The following is a 25,773-nucleotide window of genomic DNA, read 5'->3' on the forward strand; positions in this document are numbered from 1 at the left end:
AAGTACATAGAGTAAAACTGATAATATCATTCTTAACCAGAAGGCAAAATAGATCTAGTACTCATCTCTTTAACAATTCATTTGTTTTGTTTAACTGAAGTCATTTTACCAGTACTCAGGGCAGGTGATCATATGCTAACACAGATCATTGCACAAGAATGGTTTGGAGATACTCATTTTCTAGTTTGAATGAAACTGTTTTGCACCTACACCAATGACGTTTTTTAAGCACAAATGTTTTTGATAAAATAACTGAAACCACAGTCACATTTTCTTTTGGCACAATTTAATTACACAGAAAGTGTACATAGATGTAACTTATAATGCATGTTTAACTAGAACATTATAGTAGACATATTATTAGCTTATGATTTTAGGTAAAGCTTTGTAGTATGTAGAGAAATGTGATTTGTTGATTTCAATGCTTGTATGTAGACAATTATCTTAGTGGAGTTTTGTTCATCAATATTTGTGAATGTTATATACCTTGGCTTTTTTTTCATGTCATTCACCAGGATATGTGGTGGTATATAATTCCATGTTCAAAGTCATAATTAAATGTTAGATCTATGGGTACATTAAAGAATTAGACGCAGAATGAAATTCATCTTGGTTATGTTCATCTTTCTGAACAACAATTTATACCATGACCTTGACCTTTAGGACCTGAACCCTGAGGTGTTTTCTCTGGAGGCAGTCAAGGAAGTGTCGGAACTATCTGATGATAGTCACGTGAATGTAGAAGAACTGATCCCACCCAGTCACCGAGGTGCTGCAACAGCTGTCTGGAACACTGTCAAGGATCTCCATCTTGAACTGATCCTTATGTACCACAGAGTTTGCCTGAAGCTTTCATCTCTTGGTCCAGGTGAGTCAAACATCTCCATCTTGAACTGATCCTTATGAACCAGAGTCTCTGAAGCTATGATCTATTGGTCCAGGTGAGTCAAGGATCTCCATCTTGAACTGATCCTTATGTACCAGAGTTTCTGAAGCTTTCATCTCTTGGTCCAGGTGAGTCAAAGATCTCCATCTTGAACTGATCCTTATGAACCAGAGTCTCTGAAGCTATGATCTATTGGTCCAGGTGAGTCAAGGATCTCCATCTTGATTTGATCCTTATGTACCATAGAGTTTGTCTGAAGCTGTCATCTGTTGACCCAGGTGAATCAAGGGTTTCTGTGTGGAACTGAAGCTATGAAGTGCAGACTAACACATCTCTTAGTGTTCAGTCTACAGCCGATTCTGAGAAATGTTTTTTATCAACACTTTTTTCAGCTATGTTGTTCAACATTGATCTATTGTATATTCCAGATCCATCTCTCAAGGAGTCCAAGTCTTCCAAGAGGAGAATAGATTCAGACTATGTAAGTCTGTTATTCCTTGAATATCAATAAACGTCTTTGTGCACTTTATCTTTCATCCTCATTTCTTTGTGTATGGAGATATGTGATAACATGAACCTGTCTTGCTGTAGATGGATAGCAACGGCAGCATGTTGGACTCCTATGTTGAGAGTTTTGATGAGCTGTCCACTCGCTGTAGCAAGAACAGCCTATCCAAGGCATTACTGTACATGCAGCAGGCTCAGATGTCCTGTAACGAGGGCGCTCCCTCACAACATGTCAAGAAGATGTTTCAGGTAAGACAATCTATTTGTTGAAAATTCAAGTCCCCCTCAATCTATATCTATATGGGCCATGATACTGTTAACAAATATGTCAAAGGAAATTGTAGTTACTAACATGCAATTGTAGTCAAACGTCATGAAGAAAATAACAGTTACAAATTGCATTTGAAAAGTGGAATCTGTGTTCACAATGCACAGGAATCATGAACAAATAAAACTGATAACTTTCACAAATATTTCAGTTCAGTTTGTAGATGGCAACATGATAAATATAGTCCATTTATCAAGCGCATTTCTCCATGCATAATGCATGCTCAAAGCACCCAAACAATCTAATTATTATTACCCCAAATAACCCAAACTGCCTGTTAAGCACTAGAAGGCTAATAGTCACATGACCTATCCCACCAGGTACCAATTTTTCTGCTGGGTGAACAGAGGCAATTTTGAACAAACTCCCTTGCCTAAGATGAGAGCAAATGTGTCGTGTGTGCTTTGTTGTGGGGCAGGACCGAAGTCCTAGAAACTCTCAGGCGTCAACCTGCCTCACACAGTCACCCATCCAAGGACTCTCCACACTCAACATTGCGTAACTTCAACTGATTTGTGACCTGAGTTCTATGGACAGTACCACACACCACCACATAAAGGCTGTTTGGTATCTTATGGTACATGTCACCACACATCCACCCAAATGATGTTGGTTTAAACAGCCATTTCTCCCTGTGTCCAGGAGTCTGTGTCGCTGATCCAGCGAGCGGAGGCCGAGGAGAGGAGGCTGTACCTAGAGAACAAGAGTCTGAGTGAGATGTCACCTCGCACCTCCAAGATTCCCCCACCCCCCATCCTGCTGTGTCGCACTGACAACTCCATGGTCTTCACACCAGCGCCGTTTGAACCTCAAGGAGGAGAGAAGGTAGCGATACTTCCATTAGAGTGAAAGTATTTTATTGCTAGTTATTATATCAGGGTATATCAAACTGTTTTAGAGAATAGCAAACATAGAACTGAAATACTGTGTCTCCTAGCTCTTCACAGTAGCAACCAGTTATTGGTTCTCATTAAAGCATCTGACAAGTAAACTGTTTTTGCAAATTTTTAAACAAGTGATAGTTGTTTGAGGGCAGATCTGGGGAATATGGTTGGTGGTGTAGAAGCTTGATATACATTCACATACAGAAGCCATTACAACTTGACCAAAACACATACATGTGTAAAACAGTGAACAGTTTAATCAAGCAGCAGACAGAGTGTCTGTATGAACTTTGAGGCACAATCAGCTCATGGAGCACTTTTTAAAATAGGAAATTTGTAAGACTACATTTCATGGATGTCTCTATACTCACTACTGGAACTTAATTATAAAAGTTAAACTTTCTTGTCAAGTGCCATTGTGGACGACCTCGAAGACCTCAGGACACTGGTGCTGCACATGTGACCCAACAGCACCAGAGCCTTTAGTTTGTCTCCTGACTGTTCATGACAACATGTGCAATACATTTTTCAGCTTTTTACAACTGTTTCTGTGCAACAGGTGGCTTGGTACCGACTCTTTGGTCGATCAGCAAGTGGCAGCAATGTCAAGGTCAGGATCAATGACTACTTCCTAGATGGAACTGGAGAAGAGGTCAGTGAGATTTTTAAAATCTTCATTTAATTTGTTTGTTTATGAATTTGATAGTTGATAGCAATTTGTTGATGTACTTCTGGTTTCTGCAGGTGCCATCATTCCGATGTGAGCTGAAGGCAACAGGACTGAAACCCAATGAGCGCTATGTATTTGCTGTTGGTGCGTACACGTCTGCTGGCAAACTGATTGGAGACAGTGTAGGGGAGACCAGTAAACCCATCCTAGCATCCCACCCCCTGCCGGTTCTCATGACCTGGGCCTTCCTCACCCAGGTACACAGACACTGCTCATGTTGGGTTTGACTTCAAGGCCTCAGTGGAATCTTGTTGATCTCCAGTTACTCTGTATAGTCTTTAGAATAATGTCTTCTTCTTGAATGCTTGCAAATATTCTTATCAGTTCTATGGTATTATATGGATGCTCTGTTTCTGTGAATAACTGGATATATTTCTGCCAGTTCTTGGGACTTTGACTGAATTTTGTTTCAGTGTGTGTCGAATTTAAATCCATTTGCAGAGTTCCAGATTACATTCTTTTTGGGCAATATACTGAGATGAAGAGAACCTCACCAAAGTGTCTTCTGATATCAAATATATCAACACGAGTTGATTAAAGTTTCCAATATCCGACATCAACTTTGTGATGTCATAGCATTGTCAGCTGTGTTCTTAGTGATGTCAAAGCATTGTGAGGTCATTAACTGATGATGTAACAGCATTATGACAGTTCAATTGTTACAATATCTACAATGTAGATATCACTTGTAGATATCACTTGATCTCACACAAGTGATATCTACAGTGGGAGCCAGTTTTGGATGATAAATTGTCTTGATGTTTTTTGTTGGTGATAATGTTGTCTCATAATTGACAAAAGCATGACACTCTCCTTGTACAATTTGTCTGACTCTGATGACATTTTACCTATTATAAAATGACTGATATGAAACATAGCAGTTTCAAGTAGTGAGCTATTTGCCCCTGCTTCGTCCCTAGATGTAGAGCGCACTACAGGATAATAATTATAACATTAAGGTCAATGTGTACCGCTAGGTGCCTTCAGTCAACTCTGTAATGCCACACTGTTGCTATATCCTGGTCAGATTGCCTATCAAGTTGGAGGGTACGACATTGCCCAACATGCCTGTGATGTATTATGGGATCACTTCCTAGCGGAGAAACCCCCTCCTCAGGGCCCCACCTACACCACTTCTGTTAACAAGGACTACAGACTCACACTCCTCAGGTCAGTGAAAACACACAGTTGATAAGCTTCAGCACACCTCCTAACAGGGAAGAGTAACATATTCCATCTGATATATGACTGATATCTCAAACAAGAAAGCTACACCATTATGACACGTCTTGTGTAAATATGCTTAGTTCCCATTAGAATAGCCTTGAGATGAAGAGAATTATTGCCTGACTAATTGTGCATTTCCCTCAGGTTAAACCAGCGTGCTGTGTGTTTGTCCTCGCCGGTTCTGCTGAGGCAATTCCTTACGGCCATCTTCATCAGTGTGGACATCAGTGTCCGTAATGGGCAGCTGTTCTGTGATGGCCTGTGTGACAGAGGACCACTGTATGCTGGACAGGTAGGTCTGTGTAACAAACCCCCACTATGCAGGACAGGTAGGTCTGTGTAACAAACCGCCTCTATGATGGACAGGTAGGTCTGTGTAACAAACCACCTCTATGATGGACAGGTAGGTCTGTGTAACAAACCCCCTCTTTGCTGGACAGATAGATCTGTGTAACAAACACCCTCTATGCTGGACAGGTAGGTCTGTGTGACAAACCCCCTCTATACTGTACAGATAGGTGTGTGTAACAAACCCCCTCTATGCTGGACAGGTAGATCTGTTTGACAAACCGTCTTTATGCTGGACAGGTAGGTCTGTGTGACAAACCACCTCTATGCAGGACAGGTAGGTCTGTGTAACAAACCCCCTCTTTGCTGGACAGGTAGGTCTGTGTGACAAACCACCTCTATGCAGGACAGGTAGGTCTGTGTAACAAACCCCCTCTTTGCTGGACAGGTAGATCTGTGTGACAAACACCCTCTATGCTGGACAGGTAGGTCTGTGTGACAAACCCCCTCTATACTGTACAGATAGGTCTGTGTAACAAACCCCCTCTATGCTGGATAGGTAGATCTGTTTGACAAACTGTCTTTATGCTGGACAGGTAGGTCTGTGTGACAAACCACCTCTATGCAGGACAGGTAGGTCAGTGTAACAAACCCCCTCTATGCTGGACAGGTAGGTCTGTGTGACAAACACCCTCTATGCTGGACAGGTAGGTCTGTGTAACAAACCCCAACTATGCTGGACAGGTAGGTCTGTGTGACAAACACCCTCTATGCTGGACAGATAGGTCTGTGTAACAAACCGTCTCTATGCTGGACAGGTAGGTCTGTGTGACAAACCCCCTCTATACTGTACAGATAGGTCTGTGTAACAAACCCCCTTTATGCTGGACAGGTAGGTCTGTGTAACAAACCGTCTCTATACTGGACAGATAGGTCTGTGTAACAAACCCCCTCCAAGCTGGGTAGGTAGGTCAGTGTAACAAACCCCCTCTATGCAGGACAGGTAGGTCTGTGTGACAAACACCCTCTATGCTGGACAGGTAGGTATGTGTGACTGTGTAATAGCATGCTATTTTAGGCTCTGAATATATTTACTAGCTTTACAAATACCTGTCACATGTAGTGCTGTGTGTTACAGTTACGACGCCTTTCCAAGTGTGAGAAGATGCTGGTAGCAATAGAATTGGCTGGGTGGCTGAATGAAGCTAACCTGGCCCTCCAGGCAGTTGTGCAGTGCTATGGGCTCCTGGCCCCACTCCTCTTCTACAAGATTCCTTCCTTGGCTGTCATACAAGTCAGTGTACTCCTTGCTTTCTCTGTTTCAGTGGTGCATGAGTGAAAACTGTGGAATGATAATTTCAAAGAATCAGTTTGATTTATTCTAGAGTAACCTTGACTGTTGTTATTCCAGCCCAAGTTCCCACATCCCATCTAACTGCATCATTATTTTACCCTTGATCACTTAGTTTCTGAGACCCATGGTTGATTCCTCTATGCAGATTATCATGAAAAGAATTTGCTGTAAATTCTAGTACATTTTCTCACTGAAAGGTCTTGACACTGAATACCCATTTCAGAGAAAATGAAATATTTTATATGAAACCACAACACTCTCTTATATGAAACTTTTTATGGAGGAAGGTTCATAAAAAGGGTAAAATTAATCTGAAATTAGGATAAGGTGTCATGAGAGTCAAATGGTGCAAACTCAGCTTAAACTTCACTGTATCCCTCAAGATAGAATGAATGACCTCTTTTGTCTTGAACAGATTTGAAGACCACCAGTACATGACTAAATGTTTGCCAGTGATTGCCTGAAGTGTTCTCTCACTCCTCTACTTCTCTACATCACCAGGTCCTACAGAGATGCCATGCAGTGCTGCAAGAAATCCCGGCTGGGCTCATACAAAAACGTCAGGGCAACATTGCAGACAGTCTTCATCACATGACTGCCTGTATCACATTCCACATGGCAAAGGTGAACCATTGCATTGTCCTTCAACAACACATCTGGAAGCCATTTACAATCATGATCAGTAAGATTTTGTGATCTGCTTTTTGAAAATAGTATCATGCATCTAACTCTCCATCAGGTTCTGCGCACTTGGGGACAGAAGGCTCTTGCGAGTAGCATCAATGAAAGCGGCCGTCTGCTGCTGGCGACAGAGATGCCGGAGGAGAAGCCCACCAAGTTGGAGGGTGGTGATGCAGAGAAGGGGGACACTACAACTGTAGCCACAGAGAACACAGACGTGGGATCCATCACCCTACAGGCCATGAAGAAGAAGACCAAGAAACGCATCGGACAGAGCACATTGAACAAGGAGGAGACTGATGGACCGGTCAACGAGGAACTCAAGGCTCTCACTGCACACATACTCAGCCTCACAAAGGCCTGTAAGTCACAAGCTCACTAGCAGATCAATTCTTTTTCTGAAGAAGTCCTCCTTGTGGTACATATAAACATTAAAAATGTAATTTTTATAAACCTACGACAGTTGTAGCTATATTTTGATGAATATATTTACAAAACAAAAAGCTTGTTTTTGTCTTGTTCGACCAACCCTACAGGGTCCCTACCTCCAAGAGCAGGTAACTCTAGCTGTCCACCTCACTTTTCATGCTGTCGTTCTTGCAGAAGGATGTGTGTGGTTCATTTTCTTGTGGTTTCAAGATTCTACAACTATGGGTGATAAAGACTTGAATACTGTATGTTTGGTACTTTTCTTTTCTCACGGGCGATAGATGGAATTTATATGTAGTTTCATTCATAATTTGTTGTAACTTTGCCGACGAGTTGCTTGTTTTCCAACCACGTGGTAGGCAAGATGGCGGACTACGCGGTTTCTTCTCCCTTCCAATTTGTTAGTGTTCCGCTCTCACTTTTTGGAGAGAGTTTATATATAATTATATTATATTATTTATGTTAGGCTTGCCTTATTATTTTCGCTTTCAGTGAAATTACGGTAAGGTGCTGTTGAGTAATTTTGTAGCATGTACGCTTTGGCTCGGCTCTACATTACTCATTCTATATGTACGCAAGTTTTCTCAAGCGTAGCATTTTTTCTGCTTTAGATGTTTCATGTTTAGATTAAGTTGGTTATTGCTGATAGCATTTAATATCACCTGTGCATCATATTTTTGCTGTAGGCTTGTGTAACAGTTACCTGCTTGTATAGCACAGTTCTGTTTGTTTGCAGTTCAAACACTGTGTTACTTGCAATGCGCTTCTGCATTAACCCCCTCCTCCTCCTAGGTACTTGGACACGGTTCGATCTCCTTGAGTTAAACCGCCTGTACCTGATGAGGGACGATTGTATTTACACATCTGTCAACCTTTGGGGGTTTGTCACGCCACTCCCTAGCTTGGTTAGACAGGGCCGTAGGTTGCCTCCCTTCCCGACCAACGGCCAAGTGCTGAAGTTGGGATATTGATTGTTCGAGGAACAATATCGTAATGCTGTACAACAGCTCAAGGTCGTGGTGCACTCAGCGTACCTCTCCACTTTTCAGAGGCAGCTGGTGGACCAAGGTCGGTTGGGGGATGATTCGTCATCCGCCATCTTGGCGAGGCAACTGACAGAAGTTCACTCTCATCTGGCACGCAACGTTATTAGGTCATGTGCTAGCCAGATGATGAGTGCGGTTATGGGTTCTGATGGTGCAGGAAAATGTGGGGTTTTACTCCACTTATTTCCTTGTCACCAAGAAGGACAGAGGGTTCAGACCCATACTAAATCTCAAAGGGCTGAACGACATGATTGAGGTCAGTGATCTCATCCGTCGAGGCAGGGGATTGGCTCACATCAATCGACCTCAAAGATGCTCACTTCCATGCCCCAATGCACCCTAATTTCAGGAAGTACCTTCAGTTTTCCTTCGACTGGAAGTGCTATCAGTTTTGTGTGTTCCCCTTCGGCAACTCCACGGTGCCAAGAGCCTTCATCAATCTAATGTTAATTCCAGCACAGGTATCCAGGGCACAGGGCAGGTGCTGTCACTCATACCTAGATGACTGGCTACTCAGAGCGCTTGCCATTCACTTGAGTTGAGAAGTCACAATTTCAGTGTGACCCAGCTTGGTTTGATTATAAATCTCAAGAAATACGAACTTATACAAATGTAGGATCTGGTTATCTTTGGAGCGGGATTTGAGACACAGCAGGGCATAGTCTCCCTGTCTCGGGATCACATAACCAAAGTTCAGAGGGTTGCCTTGCAATTCCTTGAGTCCCCCAGGACCTCGGCACAGACATGGCTCCAGTTGCTAGGCAACATGGCGGTGACTGTGGACAGTTTGGCGTGCACGTCTGAGGATGCGACCTATACAGCAGGCGTTAGCGCAGCTGTCTCACTCGGAGAGTTACAAGAAGCTTCTCGTGGCACCAGAGTGGTTAATTCCTCATTTGCGGTGGTTGACAGATGCCCGGAATCTATCCAATGTGCTAGAATTGAGAGCAGTCCGGCTGGTATTCGAATGCTTTGTGGACCAGGTTCGGAACCGAGTGGTAGGTCAAGAGATGGACATCCAGATGGCGATGGCCTATATCCAGAAACAAGGTGGTACGGTGTCTCCGTCTCTCCTTCAGGAGGTGTGGCAGTTTCTGCTTTGTTGCGACCACTTCGACCTGCATCAGTTGCAGACACAATTCTGGCTTCGCTGAAGGATTCGGCGAACGTTCAGTATGAGGATAGATGGGCCTGTTGTCATGCATGCTGGTGTGTTGGCAGTGGGATTCTTGATCCCTTTTCTACAGATTTAGTGACTGTTTCGGAGTTTTGCAATCTTGGTTAGAAGCCAGTCTCACCCCTTCTACTGTCAGAGGCTACTTCTGCCTTTCACATGCCTGCCGATGGTGTACTCTTGGGGCAACACCCTCTCGTGCAGCTCTTTTTAGCAGGCATGGACAAAATCCGTCCGACTGTCAATTGTTCTTGATTGGATGTCCGGTCCTCTCTTTTATGATCTGTTGGCTCTCTCTCTCTCCAGCTGTTAAGTTGGAAGGCAGCCTTTCTTGTGGCGGTAATGTCTGGCAGATGGGTCAGTGACATTCATGCAATGCTAACCGTCTTTCACAAGGATCAGGTCAGCATTCAGTTGACAGACTTTTACCCTCCTAAGATGATAGGATCTTTTCACATAACAGCACCTATCGAACTTCCGGATTTCACTCAGCCTCCATCGTCCAGTACCTCTCTTCGACGTGCTCACGTCCTAGATGTCCGTGAGATCCTTAAGATTTTTCAAAGGCATTTAGAAGTTGGTGTAGGAATATAAGACAAATCTTATGGATAACAACTTCTTAGTTTATTTTTTCCCACAACATTTCTGGGCTAGTTCTTGCCCCTTCTTCAGGTGAATAATGGTGATAGTGACCAGTACAGTATATATATAGATGTACAGGAAGCCAGATATGTAAATTTAGTATATACAAGGGAAAAGGGAGGTATAATTAAGTACGTACAAATCTCACTGCATTGCTCTGGAGCTGGCCGAGTACGTTCATCAGTCATTATCAGCTGGACACTCATGTGAGCATGATCGGTTTGGCCAGTTTTCCACAGTGGGCAGAGTTATAACTCACTAGATGATTGAGCTTTCGAGATCACATCATTCTTCACTTACTTGCTGATGAGTTATTTCATTCCCCCTTTTATCAGTAATGGTATCTGGTGGTGACGGTATTTCATGCATTACATTGGCTTTATGGCATGTTCTCGCTTCACTCGTATTTTTCCCCTTCACCACGTTTCACTGGCTGGGTGTTTTGATAGTGGGAATATTTGTCAAGTACCCATACTATACTCTTCCAAACTTTGGGTTGGGGGGGTGGGGTATACTGGGGGGTTTGCTTATTAGCCAATCATCACATAAGCTTGACATTGCTAGTCCCTGACCTAGGCCACGCCTCAGCCTGAACGACTTTGGCGGTCAGGTGACTGGGTAAGTGCGTTTATCTATCTCCACTCAGCTGTAGAATTCCACTTGAAAATGGCTTTGTTTTCTCAGACGGGGATTGCCACTCCTGACTCACTATCTTTTGGAGTCAGTCTTATGCTTATATGTACCCCAAGGACTTCTTCTGAAAAAGAATCGTACAAACCTGTAGAGGTCACTGATTCTTTGAAGAAAGTCCTCCTTGAGGTACGGCCACCCACTTCCGCACATTCTGTCTGATTACGTCCAGCATGAAAAGTGAGGTGCGAGGTAGATGGCTAGAGTTACCTGCTCTTGTCTGTAGGGGGCCCTGAAGCGGCCTGTAGGGGTTGTCGAGCAAGACAAATACAAGTATTTTTCCTTATCCTGACTCATGCTTATTGCTTGTCTTCTTCTTGCGAACATAGTGGAACACGTGTATCTCCCAATTGAAGTTCCCTTCAATTAAAAAATCACTAATCAGTACTCACCACGAGTTACCTCCCTTCCACAAGCGCGGGAACGAGGGCGCCACCCGAACCCATGTGCCTCACTCTCTCCTTCTTCGCCGCCCAGTGAGCTGGACGTGAGAGCGCCTGTGTCTCCCAACACACTATATCCTTTATTTATATTTAGTTTAGTACCTCTCATATTCAGTTATAGAGGTGTAACTAGTATCCTTATTCAACTTGCATTGATTATTAGTCGTGTTTCTGCTGTTTTATTCACGGTTCGCCGTGTTTGTTCAGCAGTTTACGTTCATGAGAATCTGCACAGGTTGTAAACTACGTTATTCCGCTACTGATCCACATTTAAAATGCCCTAGTTGCATTACTCCATGTTCTATTGTTTCTCGTAAATTATGTATTTATTTACCAATCTCTGCCTTTGATAAATATTTATGTTCCGTTTTGAGACGGAAGGCAGATAAATCTCGCAAACAATCTTCAGTCATGGTTAATAGATCGGAAGCTATTATACCCTGTCAACTGTTGACTGACGACCCTCCACCGGCTGGTGGCATGCCGGAGTTTCCCTCGGGGGATAAGCGTGGGACGCAGTCCGCTATGTCCAAGAAGCGACCTGCATCTCAAGACATTCCGTCTTCTCAGTCTAAGACTAGGAAAGCGTCCACATCATCTCAACGTACGCTTCGAACCCCCAGGTCCGCAGCTTCGTCAAAAGGGAAATCTACGAAAACTACAAATAATTTTGCCTCCGATATTCTACCTGTCTCAGAATTATGTTTATATGATGATGACATTCCGATTATCATTCCAGATGTACGTCATAAGAAACGTCCAATATCTGCTACCGTCACAACAGCGCAGATAAACACGCAACCAGAGATGCCTAGGCTGACGCCTGAGTTTACGACTGAGGGTCCCGTCACTTTCACAGAGAGGCCACCCTCAACGCCAGCACAGACTGTCCCAGACGACCTGGTTAACCAAATCATGAGACTGATGGAGGACCGTTACGGTTTACAGAGGCCCCAGAGCCCAACACTTAATAAGTCATACAGGGCCCCAGAGCCCGCCTTGGCTTCGCGTAGGGCCCCAGAGCCCACAAACGCGCCTCCGCGAAGGGCAACCCAGCCCGTAGCGATCACTTCGCAAAGGAAGTCCCAGGCCGCCTCCGCGAAGGAGCTAGAGCCTATCCAGTTGCGAGGGACATCGCGGAGAAGGAGCGCTTCACTGAGCCCACACCCTGTAGAACACAGAGGTCGTTCGCGAGGCAAGCGCTCATATGTCGATTCAGACACTGACTCGATACATTCGCCGAGGATGTCTCCTCCAAGGTCTCCTTACACTAGCCACTCGTCAGTCCGTTCACCACAGTCCTCTCATAGATCTTCCTATAGATCTAGGACTCCGACATGTGACCCTACATCAGAGGAAGAAGGTATCATTTTCTCAGATGCTGAGATCAGATACTGGATGGTGAATGAGTTACAACTTGCTTCCCCATCGAAGAACGAGAATTCAACTCAGACTTACCTGATGAAGGATGATGATGTAGACAATATCACCTTACCTCCTATTGATCCGATTGCAGCGGTACCAGCTAATTTGGATACAGCCTGTTCCAAATCTTCAAAAGTCCAATCTACACATTTCCCCGGTCTTCAATGCCAAGAAATTTGCTGGACACAATATGGACCCCTTTTTCAAGGCCCAGGATATTGATGACAACTTTAAATTAATCAGCGATGCCAAGTCCAGAAGTTACAAAGTAGACGATCGCAAATTCGCTCAACTAGATACCATCGCCAGGAGGATGTTCTTTGGATTGAATAGATCTAGAACGATTAATGAAACTCTCATCACCAAGTTCAAGAATTCTACAGAGGAGGAAGATAGAATGATCTACTCAGCTCTACTCATGCAGAAAAGAGACCACCAATTTCTTACAGAGCACCTATCAGCACTTACTGAAACTACTACCATGGCTCGTCGGCAAGGCTTACTAGCCTCCTGCTCTTGGGATAAGCAATTTACAGAATCTCTATACACAGCTCCATGGTCATCGCCCTTACTGTTTGGTGGCAACATAGACAAGGTATCCAAAGAAGTATCTAAAGACTCAAGAGAGGTTCTTATGATCAGATCCATGGACACCTTAGCGAACGTCATTAAACAGTCAACACAGAGATACTCAGGCAAGTCTAAGTTTTCGGGGCTACAGAAAGCACGGGACAAGAAATTAGCTGCAGCTAAAGATCCCAAGGATTCTTTTCGTCGCCCATACAACAAATTTAGGGGAGGATCAGCTAGAGGCAGATCATCCAGAGGTGCCCGTGGATTTAGACGATGAAATTCAGGTTCGGAACGACTGGAGTCTTCCACCCCCAGCCGTTCCAGTACAACCGTCTCAAGTGGGTGGACGCCTTCAGCTACACTGGGAAAACTGGGGAATACTACAAGATCCATATGTATCCAACATCCTACAGCACGGATATCTAATACAACTCAAGGCCAAGCCTCCGTTAACAGTCAACCCCCCCAGGGTTCAACGTTCAACCGGCACAACTACCTATGTTAAGAGAAACAGTACTTACTCTACTAAACAAACAGGCCTTAGAAGTTCTGGATCAACGAAACATCGTACCAGGTTTCTACTCCCCAGTTTTCCTAGTGCCGAAGAAAAATTCCAAGGAGAAGTTTCGTCTCATATACAACATGAGCATCTTCAACAGAGAATATCTATGCAACCCTCCAACACTTCGCATGATACACTTACCGCAACTTCGGCAATTGATTCGTCCCAAAGATTACATGGCCAGCATAGATTTGCAAGACGCATATCTACACATTCCGATTCATCCCAACTCAAGGAAATATCTAAGATTTATCCTAGACGGGAACATTACCAATGGAAGGTTCTTCTCGTCGGAATCACATCGGCCCCTTCGGTATTCACAAGAGTGACCAAGCCTATTGTCTCATACCTACATCGTCAAGGTCTTCGCAGCGCTTTTTACCTAGACGACGTATACAAGTGGATCCAGATCCACAGCGTCTCAGACTACAGCTGAAATTTATAATCAAGCTACTAACACAATTAGGATGGTTAGTAAATCTACTCAAGTCGGACCTAGAACCAACACAAGATCTGCAGTTTCTAGGTATACGATTTCTAACAGCTCAGAATCATATTGTAGTCCCGGGAGGACAGATGGATCAAGATCCAACAACTTATTCCTCAAGCCCTACTCTCTCCGTTACCACTACGACAGTGGCAGAGCCTATTGGGATTACTCACATCAGCTCAAGACTTGACAGTCAGAGGCAGGCTTCAATTACGTCCGTTACAAGTCCTCATCAATGCTCATCTCGAGGACCCTCTACCATTCAGTCTACCAGATTATGTCAAACCACATCTACTCTGGTGGACCAAGAGATTGAATGTTTGCGTAGGCGTCTCCTTAGTAGAGCCGGAATCGAACTCACATCTCTACGTAGACGCGTCACTACAAGGTTGGGGAGCCCACCTTGCTGGCAGGACAGCGTCAGGCCTATGGAGCAATCAAGAGAGCAAATGTCACATAAATCTGCTAGAGATGCAAGCAGTCATAAACGCCATAAGTCACTGGAGCAACATACTACAGAACGCTCAGTTGATGGTTCACACAGACAATTCAACAGTGGCGTTTATGTGAACAAACAAGGTTCAACAAGGTCACAGAACCTACTGACTCGATGTTTCAGACTGTTCGATTTAATCGACAATCTAAACATACACGTCAGAGCTTGCCACATTCCAGGAGCAAAGAATGTATTAGCAGACGCTCTCTCTCGGCCACACCAACAGTCGCCGACAGAATGGATGCTCCACACAGAGATATTCCATCAAATAATCATGGAAATAGGATCTCCACTGATAGACCTATTCGCCACTCGATTCAACAAGCAACTGACAACATTCGTGTCGCCAGTGCCAGACCCACTAGCATGGGCAACGGACGCACTAAGCATATCGTGGGAGAGACTCAACGCGTACGCTTTCCCGCCTCCAGCGTTGATCCCACAAGTCTTACAGAAAATCAGTCAAACGCAGAGCCTCCATCTGATTTTAGTCGCGCCCTACTGGCCAGCAAGAACTTGGTTTCCAGATCTCATTCAAGTAATGGGAAAACCAATTCTTCAGCTCCCACAACGCGCCAATCTATTGATACATCCGCACACCAAACAAGTGCACGAAACACCAGAAGCATTCCAACTTCACGTATGGATTGTATCAAGGCATGTCTGAATAAGAGAGGTTATTCTGCCAGAGCGGCTAAAGCGGTCACGCTTGCACTACGTAACTCAACTCGTAACTTGTACGATGACAAATGGCACAGTTTTGTCAATTACGCTGCTAAGAAAGGATTTACAGCCAGATATGCTACACATCCTCAAGTGGCAGATTTCTTATGTTATCTACGGCAAACTAAGAATCTAAAAGGCTCAACCTTGTCCACTTATCTTGCAGCCATAAGTTCTGTCATAACTATGCGAACGGGCGTCAAGTTAACAAAAACACCGGAGTTACTCGCTTTGTTACGAGCGTTCCAATTGGAGGATCAGAAACGGAAGTTTCAAGCTCCAGCCTGGGATCTAAATATAGTGCTCCAACACCTCACTAGTGAGGCTTATGAACCATTGCTATCTACATCGTTTGAATCACTGACCCACAAAACCTTATTCCTGTTAGCGCTAGCTACGGCCGCCAGGATGTCAGAGATTCACGCTTTGGATTACGAGAGAATACGCTTTGATGATATTCATAACATCGCTCATCTGGGACTTCGCTGGGATTTTATAGCGAAAAACCAACTGCCAGGTCAACCAGACAGATTATTTCACATCCCAGCTCTCTCATCCATACTTGGACCGCATGATACGATGGATCTATCACTATGCCCAGTGAGGGCACTGAAAATATATCTCCAACGATCCAAACAGAGCAGAGGGAAATTCAAGAGATTATTTATCCCTATATCTACAGCTACGCAGACGGAAGTCTCACGTACTACGATCTCTATCTGGATCAGAACTGTCATATTACGTGCCTACAAGGCTGCAGGACTCGACCCTCCAAGAGCTTCTAATCCTCACGAAATTAGAGCGCTAGCCTCAACTCTCGCTCTACATGGGAATTGCTCGTTGAATACCATAATGGAGGGATGTTTCTGGAGATCCGATATGGTGTTTGCCAACCACTATCTGAGAGATATCACCACCGAGGACGTCTCAGGTATCCACCATTTCGGTCCCATGGTCCTCGCTCAACAGTTGACAGTTCCACGGAGAAGATAAGTCTATCTTGCAGATTTTATACTTATCTGATAACAGTACTAATAGCTACATGCTATCTATATATTTTGCTTAGGTTTAATTTATTATCTTAAGCTCAGTACTATATAAGCTTACAACTCCTAGGAGTTTTGCTACTATATAGATAGGTTCTGCTTAAGTTTCATCAATCCTTAAGCTCAGTCATATGGTCATATGCATAAATGTATTAGTTAACGAACTCTAAGGAGTTGGTTACTATTATACAGCTTAAGTTATAATTATATCTTAAGCACTATACTATACTATTATAGCTTAAATATATGCATATCTTAAGCTTAATACTTTGGTTAATTTATAAAAGTATCCACTATAAACTCACAGAAGTTTATATTATCACATTAATAGCTTCAGCTTACATTAATGTTGTATATACTTTTATCATATTCTATAAATTGTAATAACCTTTATATGGCAGCTGATAAGTTAAACAGCAGGAATTCATCAGTTCAGTGCCTTTATGAAGTTCCCATAGGGTTATTACAATCATCACGGTTCAAATCACTAATTGTTAAAATCCAAAGTATATATATTCCCACCTCCTTTTCCTTCCGATTCTACAAGCAATAAGCATGAGTCAGGATAAGGAAAAATATGAAATTTTTAGAGTAAAATTAATATTTTATACTTATCCTGACTCATGAGGTAAGCCCTCCCGTCCTCCCCACTTAACACTTTGGATTTCTTCGGAAAAATAAAGTGTCGGGCTCGAAACAAAAGGAGAGAGTGAGGCACATGGGTTCGGGTGGCGCCCTCGTTCCCGCGCTTGTGGAAGGGAGGTAACTCGTGGTGAGTACTGATTAGTGATTTTTTAATTGAAGGGAACTTCAATTGGGAGATACACGTGTTCCACTATGTTCGCAAGAAGAAGAAGACAAGCAATAAGCATGAGTCAGGATAAGTATAAAATATTAATTTTACTCTAAAAATTTCATTTTTGTTTTGTATATATTTGAATTAGTTTTTAATAATGGACATTTTACTGATTACATGTACCCCATTGAGGACTTTCTTCCAAGAATCCGTAACCTCTACAGGTTTGTACAAGTTTAGGAGGTTTTGGAGGCAGATAGATTGTATTTTGTATGTACATTTAGATGAATGATTAGTGAAAATGCTTTTGATGTTCTCATGTCAACTAACATGTTCTTTGGACATCATCTATGTTTCTATGATTTCAGCTCACAACGAACATGAGCTCACAGGCAATGAAGATCCTAGCATCCTCCATGCTTACATTGCCTACCTCCCCAGCAAGATGGCCTACAGGGAGGGTATGTCTCTAATTTGGGGTTTTCAAATATAACTTCAGATATATTTGGTGAAATATAAGGACATATATATCAAAATATGACCTTTGTAAATTGATACATGTGATGCAGGATTTGAAAATAGCGTTGTAGTAATCTCCTTTAAGCAAGGAACGTCACAAACTGTCATTGTAGGGGTGTAGGATTTCAAGTGGCACAAACATTACATGTACCAACAAGTATAAAACATGGCCGACAAAGATGGCAGCTGAGCAGGCACAAATGCTTATGTGTTGCCTGACCTTATAAATATTACTAATAAACTTAACATAATAATCTGTATGCCTTAAAAATGAAAATCATGGCTATAAACATTAATGTACTTACTCTATTCTTAAAACACATTCATACCTTTACATCACACAATATCTTAGCCTAAGCAAGAATAATGTTTATAATATAACTATACTTAAATATTAGAACCTACCAGAGACCATGGTCTCTGAACCTACATAATGTTCATAAATTAGTTAACTAACCTTGAACAGAGAATAGTTGTAGAGCAAAAAAGGAGAAATCAGATGTCCTGCAAAAATGTCAAAACTCTTGTTTTAATGTGCCTCCTGTGCAGCTGTAGGTGGAATATAATATGTGCTGATGTTAGTGGAGAAAAGTAGACAACAATCAGAGATCAAGGATTAGCTTGTCCCCTGAATGAAGAACAAAAGAATACCCTGCTCTCCCACAATAGAGCCCAGGTCCAGCTTGGGGCAATCAAGCTGGAGACAAATACCATACAGACTCCAATAAGAACCTAATCCACTAAAACTACCACAACCAAACTGTTTAAAGACAATACCGTATTTACACAAATAAATTTTATGTAAAATATGACTCTGCCACAAGGAAATCAAATAGATCATGATTTAATGCAGCTGTTGTTGTTGTTCTAGTGTTGAAGTTCAAGCGCCGGGCACGCTACCTGGAGTTCTTCGTCCATGTTGCCCAGAAAGGACTGACAGAAGGTCTGGCTGAGCAGGTGGTGGACTGGTGCGACGACTCCATCAACTGGCTGTCCAAGTAGGTGTTCCAATGTACACCTGTACAGATCATTTGTACATGCAGGACATAAAGAGCCTTTTGTCACAAAACCTCTGACAATATATTTTGTACAGTGGATAAATTTGAAGATAAGCATGTTTATTTAAGAAAAAGGTTATTTCATGCAAATATTTAAATGATGTTACTATTCCTTGTTGTTCCAGGCGAAATGAACAGATCATTGGCAACCGAGTGTTTATGAGCAAACAGCCTGGAGTGATCACCATAGGTGGAGATGACCCCAAGAAGTTTGCTGCGGCCATGGTGGAGTACAGCAAGGACAAGGTGGATAGGATGGTCAGACACTGCAGATATTTCTGCATGCTGTTGATTTGTGGAATTATTTGTTGCTTTGCTGTCACCTGCTCACTGAGCATGAGTTTTCCTTCAAATTAATGATAATAATATCAGAAATGATTTTTTCATTGATAAATAGGGCCTGGGAAGGAATAGTTACCATGAGAAATACATGGGAATGCTTGTTGAATGTTATGCCCATGATGGTGTTGAGGAGTTAAGAGAGACATGCTCTGACATGTTGACAGGAAGCCACACCTAGAGGCAGTGTGAAGCCGACAGGACCAGGCAAGGCTGGAGGACGACCAAAGAAGAAGGCAAGATATAAGGTAAGTCACTATCAAGTCAGACATTTTTGTAGTGATTCACAAATTGTTTCCTACTTCCAGCGAAACAGTGACTCAGTTTGTTGTAAATCTTTCATATGGAAGCTGATTATTTTGTTGAAAGCAAGTATGTTTCATGTTGTTGTTTTCGCAAGGCTGTCATGATATAATGTATTCCTTCTCACTGTATTCACTGTATGTCCTTTGTTAGCCCATCGGCATCACCCCTCACATGACAGATGCAGCCCGCCACGCCCAGGAGGAAGCTGAGTTGAAGGTGAGTCTCTGAAACAAACAAACAGTTGTGAAAATAGCGTAAACTCACTGGTTATGTTGACAGTCATGGCAAAATGGAAAAATATATACTGTCAGTAGAAATCAGAGGGTATATCTACACAATACAACTGTGTCCATGTTTAACACAATGTATGTTAAAGGCTTACCTTTAACCATTGTACTTAGTCTTCATGTAAGAACATGAATTTCTTGCCTCTGTAAGATATCTTGCTTTTGCATAAGTTTATTATCCCCCGCCACGCATTTAACGCGAAGCGGGGGATATAGTATTAGGCTCCGTCCGTCCGTATGAATTGGAATATCTTAAGAACCGTTCTCTAGATTCTTTTCATATTTGGTACCTAGGTTCATCACAGTATAAGAAAGGTCCAAGTCAGGTTTGGTGACCTTGACCTTCATTTCAAGGTCACAAGGGGACTTTCACGTATTACCTGCATGTTAAGCTATCTCAAGAACCATTCACTGGACTTTCTTCATATTCAATACAAAGCTTTATCTAGGGAAGGCGCAGGGCCCAGTCGATTTTGGTGACCTTCACATAATTTTCAAGGTCATGGCGACACTTTGAAGATTTCAGCATGTAAACCTGCATGTTAAGCTATCTCAAGAACCGTTCACTGGATTGTCTTCATATTTGAAACAAAGCTTTATCTAGGGAAGGTGCAGGGCCCAGTCAATTTTGGTGACCTTCACTTAATTTTCAAGGTCACAGAGACACTTTGAAGAATTCAGCATATTAACCTGCAGGTTATGCTTGTCAGCAAGATATCTCAAGAACCATTCACTGGAGTTTCTTCATATTTGACACCAAGCTTCATCCAGGGAAGGCGCAGAGCCCAGTCGATTTTGGTGACCTTCACTTAGTTTTCAAGGTCACAGCGACACTTTGAAGATTTCAGCATGTTAACCTGAATTGTCAGCAAGATATTTCAAGAACGGTTCACTGGATTTTCTTCAGACTTTCAATACTTCCCTTAAATGTTGTTCAATAAGCAATTTCTTTAGTATTATTTTGCATATTTCATACACTATGACATTCATGTCAAGGTCAAAGTCAGTTTTAAAAATATGTGTGTGTTTGAACGCCTAAAGAGCAAGATATCAAGAGAGGTTGACTGGTCATGTTTTTGTTGACATTTAACTTAAACTTTCATTACTTTATAAGTTTGATTTGATCATTTGCGGCGGGGGATTATGTCACCTTAGTGACAATGCTTGTTCTGTTAATTGTTAGCATATACTTGAAGAAGAGATATTGTTTTCTTTTAAAAGGAATATCTACAGACTAAACACGAAGTATATGTCACATGTTTTGTGCTCTCTCCTCCATGCTATAACACACTGCCTCTGTTTCTTGATGCATACAAGAGTGAAACTGAGTTAATACTGGAAAATCTCCGAAATATTGAGAATGTAAGTTGAAAGCCTGTTGTACCACAACCATGCATGGAACCACAAGCACTTGAAGCATGAAAATATATACCTAACCAGATACTATGTCAAGTAAATGGTCCATCTGCACTTGGTGGGAAGAAAGGCTGTATAGAAAATGGTTGGAGTTTTATGGCAAGGTGCAGGGTATATACTGGAGTTGTTGAAGAGCTTAGTATATACCCAGATCTACCTGTAGAGAGATGTATGCAGCAACTAGCCACAGTTTGTAATCAGCTGTAGTGTATCCTGAACCACCCCCTCACTCACACACAATTCAGAAATAGGTCTGTACTTTGTCATACATGTGTGTCAATGCACAATCTGCACAAAGGTTTGACTTGTGGAATTCTTGAATTCTTGAAGAATGACATTGTATTGCTTAGATGTAGTTGTGTTTAATGTGTTGAGAAGTGAATCTACAGTGTGGTTGAGTTGGTGTTACATGTCTGACAGGCCCTGGAGAAGCTGGGGCTTTATCTACCTGATGCTTACCGCACTGCAAACCGTCGCCGCCGGATGAGGAAGATCAGCACTGATGAACTGCCATGGAGGACCCAGGTACTGCTGCACAAGGGTCTCAGTAAAACTTGTTGTTTGCCTTGGTTCTGCACAGTTAAAAAGATTAATGTCCTCCATAGATGCCATGTCATCAAATGTTTAAGTGACATCCTTCAGACGAGGACAGTATATTTATTTTGAACAATCTGAATGTAAAGTTATTATGAGTGGTTTTGAAGACAAACCATCTGGCAAGAATGTCATAATCCCAGAAACCCACCATGATCATGGTCATTTTGTTGATTATGTTAATTCTATAACTTCTCTGAATTGCAGCTGAGCATTGTGCAGGGACTGAGTCACTTTGGGGCCTTCCTACAGAAGCTGGAGAAGAGGGAGAAAGTCCTGGGTTCATCCAGCTGCAACATGTACAAGTAAGATAGCTCTCTGTGTCACCGCCATCGTCAATTCTGGGCTTTGGCTGCAATACATGATTAGGTTATATAAACTTCTTGTTGAACTATAAACAGGCCATTGTGAAAGCTATGACAACTGTTTGTATGTATGCATCATGTTGACATCTGCAGGACATCCTTCCTGGACCAGGAATGGTTCACCTTTGAGACAGCTGGAACCCTGGTTGTGGGTTGGGAGGGTGGCCCAGCTCGACAAACATCCGCTCTTGGACTCGCAGCCTCACCACGAAAGAGTGATGAGCCTGTGTCAGCTTTAAATGCCCTTGACCTTGCTGTCGAACAGGACAGACCGAAAACTACAGGCATTGAGTTTGCTGCAGCTGCTGCTACTGGTGTGTATTAACTGCTAAGTCCAGTCTATCATCTGGTGTATTTTGACATGGAATCGAACAATTCTTCAAATGTTTGTGACATGCTTGATATTCCGCTGTTCTGTTGAAGACAGCTTTGGGGATGATGCAATACTCTGGTTTTAAATGTGTCTTAAAAAAAAAATTTCCTTGTAAATTTGCTATTAACAGATATGTGGCACTGTCAATGTATTCCTCCTAACTATCTAGCTGGAGGGAATCAAAGACAGGTGTGCACAGTTTCAGAGGGGCGGTTACGTAACAGATTATACATATGTGAGGGTCCGGATTAACTGAGGGGTCTTTATACTGGTGTCACAAATGGTATTTTTCTGCTTTATACAAAATTAGTACATGTTGTAGTCCAAATGTTTTTATGGCAAATGTCATTTATAATGTAGAGAGGTATGTAAGATTTTTAAGTAGTTATCAAAGTATGCCAGAAATTAAACCATCAATTCCTCATGTTGGTTTTCCTAGGTGCCCCACCACCTCCCTTGTACACCATCCCACCTGAGGCAGAGGACACGCCCAGGACGTACCGATCAGAGCAGGTGTCATCCAGATATGAACACAAGCATCACATTGATCCTGACACATCACCCCTGTCCACACGAGCAACAGTAGAAGCTCTCAGCAGAACATTCAAATACTTCAAACATGCAGTGGTGAGTAACTGTCCCTGTATAGATCATGTCATCCATAAAGTGTCATAGCGTTACAGCCCATCGTAACTCTATACTTTATCATAGGCTTACGAATTGTGTAGCGCTTCAAATAGTTTGTGATTAGAGTGCAAGCTTTAAAATGGTTTTCTTGATCACAACTGACAAAAACATTATGACCATGATGCTTGTTCCTGTTTCAGACTCTAGCCCACAGAGGGCAGCACTGGACACTGTTACAGAACGCAGCACGTGCTCTGTGGAACTGTGCCCATACTGCCTTGCTGCGTGCCTTCACTGCCAACCAGGGGGGTCAGGATGCAGGCCTGCTCACCATCGATGTCCTACGCTCACTGGTGTGGTCACCTCTCCACATGGCTGCAGATTGCCTACTGGACATGATGGTGCATCTGCAAGTGGACCTTGACCACCAGTCATTCAAGGTAGGATGGGAAATCTTTACATAGATAGATTTGAAGAAACATTAAGCTGTTGTTATACAGGATCATTGTAAACATCCTCTGCAGTATGGTTTAACTGTAAATGTAATACTGAAATAGTGAACATATGCACAATAAGTGTACAAGGAATATTCTTCTGAGGGAAAGTATCAAGAAATGTTCGTGCAGGACTTGTCTTAAGTCATGAATACACAAATTATAGTGTCTAATGCTTTTGTCTTATAGTCTTTCATTGGCATGCTGTAGGTTGTTTAAGGTATTAAAATGCATTGTCAAATACTAACACCTTTATATGGTTCCTGGAATCTCCACATAGACAAACTGTATATAAAGTGAGTGATGTGGGGTTAAGCAAAGGTGTTAACTTGGGTGAAACTTGGTGGCATGATAATGAGTATCAGTGTAATTACAGAATTTAGCTACACAGATGCTACGGCATGTTTTTGTGCTTTTTTGTTAATTTGTGTTCATAACAGTTTTGCAAAAGCTGACAAAAATATGGGCTTACTTGTAGCACATCCCCACCCTGATACAGTTAGAGATTTGCTAAAACTCAGACTCACTTAGTAAATATACATCACTGATGTTTACAAAAATACAGGCCAAGGCCAAAGGTCGTAAAGCTGGTACTTACTTTGAATCCTGGTATGGAGATGTGAAAAATGAGAAGGGTGGAGCAAGTCTGAAGTTTGAGTCTCCTATGGATGACATGAGCGTGGTGGACGTCCGCTTTATACGTCGCCTGGTTCTGAGAGTGCTTGAGATGCTGTATTATGAGCAGAAGTGGGAAAAGCTGACAGACATTGCTCTCAGATTCAGTGCCATCTCCAAGTGAGTTTGACAGACACTTAGAATGCTATGCTATACAAAATATTTAAAAAATATATATATAACTTTTAGATGAAGCAGGATTTTGACACTGTTTGCTAAATCCAGAATTATTATAAACTTTTGTTCTGTGTACATTTTAGAATGAGACATTTATGTTAATACCTGCTTGATTATGTTCCTAACCTTAAGTGGATACAATCATACAAAGCGTCGTGCAGCTAAATCAGTACGTGATTTACTGTGGTTGTCCACTGTCCGGCATCAGCTGTGTTTTATAAGGGAAATGTAAATAGTAATGTGAAGTATAAACAGTTGTTGATGTGTGAAACACAGTCCTTGTACATGCCTATCAAGCTGCTTTACCTTCTGCCCTCCTAGTGACCGGTATGCAGAGCAAGTGATACCTCTCCTAGTCCAGGCTCAGAGGAAGCTGGACCAGCGTATCACCAAACTGGGTGGAGTTGCCCCTCCTCAGCCTCACTACAGAAAGCTGAAGGCCCAGCTAGGAGGTGTGATCCAGGCCAAGGACTACCTCAAGGCTCAACTGAGGATTGAAATGGACAGATCCAATTATCAACAGTTAGAACCTGGCAGTCAAATCGATCCCTTGGGGCACAATGTACATTCTTGTGAGTAAAACATTTTGTCTAGAAACCCTAAACCAAATATAATATGTCTCGTAAATGTTTGTTCATTGACATAAAATTATCAGTGTCTCTCCAGAACCATAAGGTCTTTGAAGCTTGGTCTGATCTTATATTCAGATGAATTTCAGTTTGATCTGATTTGAAGTTTTATGTCTGAAAAGACAAATATATCAGACATATTTTGTTTAGTATGTTTGTTTTGATCTATTTATATATCGTGCCAAATAATTTTTCTATTTTTCCTTTATCCTGAGTCATATTTATTTGCTTCTCTCTGTTATTGCCCGAGGGCGGTGGGGTAGCCTAGTGGTTAAAGCGTTGGCCTATCAAGCCGAAGACCCGGGTTCGAATCCCCACATGAGTACATTGTGTGAAGCCCATTTCTGGTGTACCCCACCGTGATGTTGCTGGAATATTGCTAAAAGTGGCGTAAAACCAAACTCAGTCAGTCAGTCTTATTGCCCGAGACATTGTGGAAACACCTGACGTATGTCAAGTTACATAAAGGATGAGTGATAGTTAAAAGGAATCAT

General features: G+C 42.4%; 1 protein-coding gene across 1 annotated transcript in view; it reads left to right on the forward strand.

Annotated features, from left to right (window-relative positions):
* Positions 1–25,773, forward strand: part of LOC124276844 (cilia- and flagella-associated protein 54-like) — a 105,592-nt gene that overhangs the window by 49,360 nt on the left and 30,459 nt on the right. Inside the window, exons 17-39 of the mRNA XM_046712495.1 lie at positions 664–868; positions 1,315–1,367; positions 1,478–1,642; positions 2,364–2,546; positions 3,165–3,257; positions 3,350–3,532; positions 4,363–4,505; positions 4,707–4,854; positions 5,989–6,144; positions 6,706–6,828; positions 6,944–7,247; positions 17,789–17,881; positions 18,811–18,937; positions 19,123–19,255; positions 19,504–19,584; positions 19,793–19,858; positions 21,766–21,870; positions 22,147–22,244; positions 22,398–22,618; positions 23,117–23,304; positions 23,505–23,744; positions 24,364–24,593; positions 24,972–25,222. Coding sequence (XP_046568451.1) covers positions 664–868; positions 1,315–1,367; positions 1,478–1,642; positions 2,364–2,546; positions 3,165–3,257; positions 3,350–3,532; positions 4,363–4,505; positions 4,707–4,854; positions 5,989–6,144; positions 6,706–6,828; positions 6,944–7,247; positions 17,789–17,881; positions 18,811–18,937; positions 19,123–19,255; positions 19,504–19,584; positions 19,793–19,858; positions 21,766–21,870; positions 22,147–22,244; positions 22,398–22,618; positions 23,117–23,304; positions 23,505–23,744; positions 24,364–24,593; positions 24,972–25,222 — 3,589 coding nt within the window. The remainder of the gene's footprint in view (positions 1–663; positions 869–1,314; positions 1,368–1,477; positions 1,643–2,363; positions 2,547–3,164; positions 3,258–3,349; positions 3,533–4,362; positions 4,506–4,706; positions 4,855–5,988; positions 6,145–6,705; positions 6,829–6,943; positions 7,248–17,788; positions 17,882–18,810; positions 18,938–19,122; positions 19,256–19,503; positions 19,585–19,792; positions 19,859–21,765; positions 21,871–22,146; positions 22,245–22,397; positions 22,619–23,116; positions 23,305–23,504; positions 23,745–24,363; positions 24,594–24,971; positions 25,223–25,773) is intronic.

Source organism: Haliotis rubra, unplaced genomic scaffold (assembly GCF_003918875.1).
Source record: "Haliotis rubra isolate DU_JTF1 unplaced genomic scaffold, ASM391887v1 Scf214, whole genome shotgun sequence".
Classification (NCBI taxonomy): Eukaryota; Metazoa; Mollusca; class Gastropoda; order Lepetellida; family Haliotidae; genus Haliotis; species Haliotis rubra.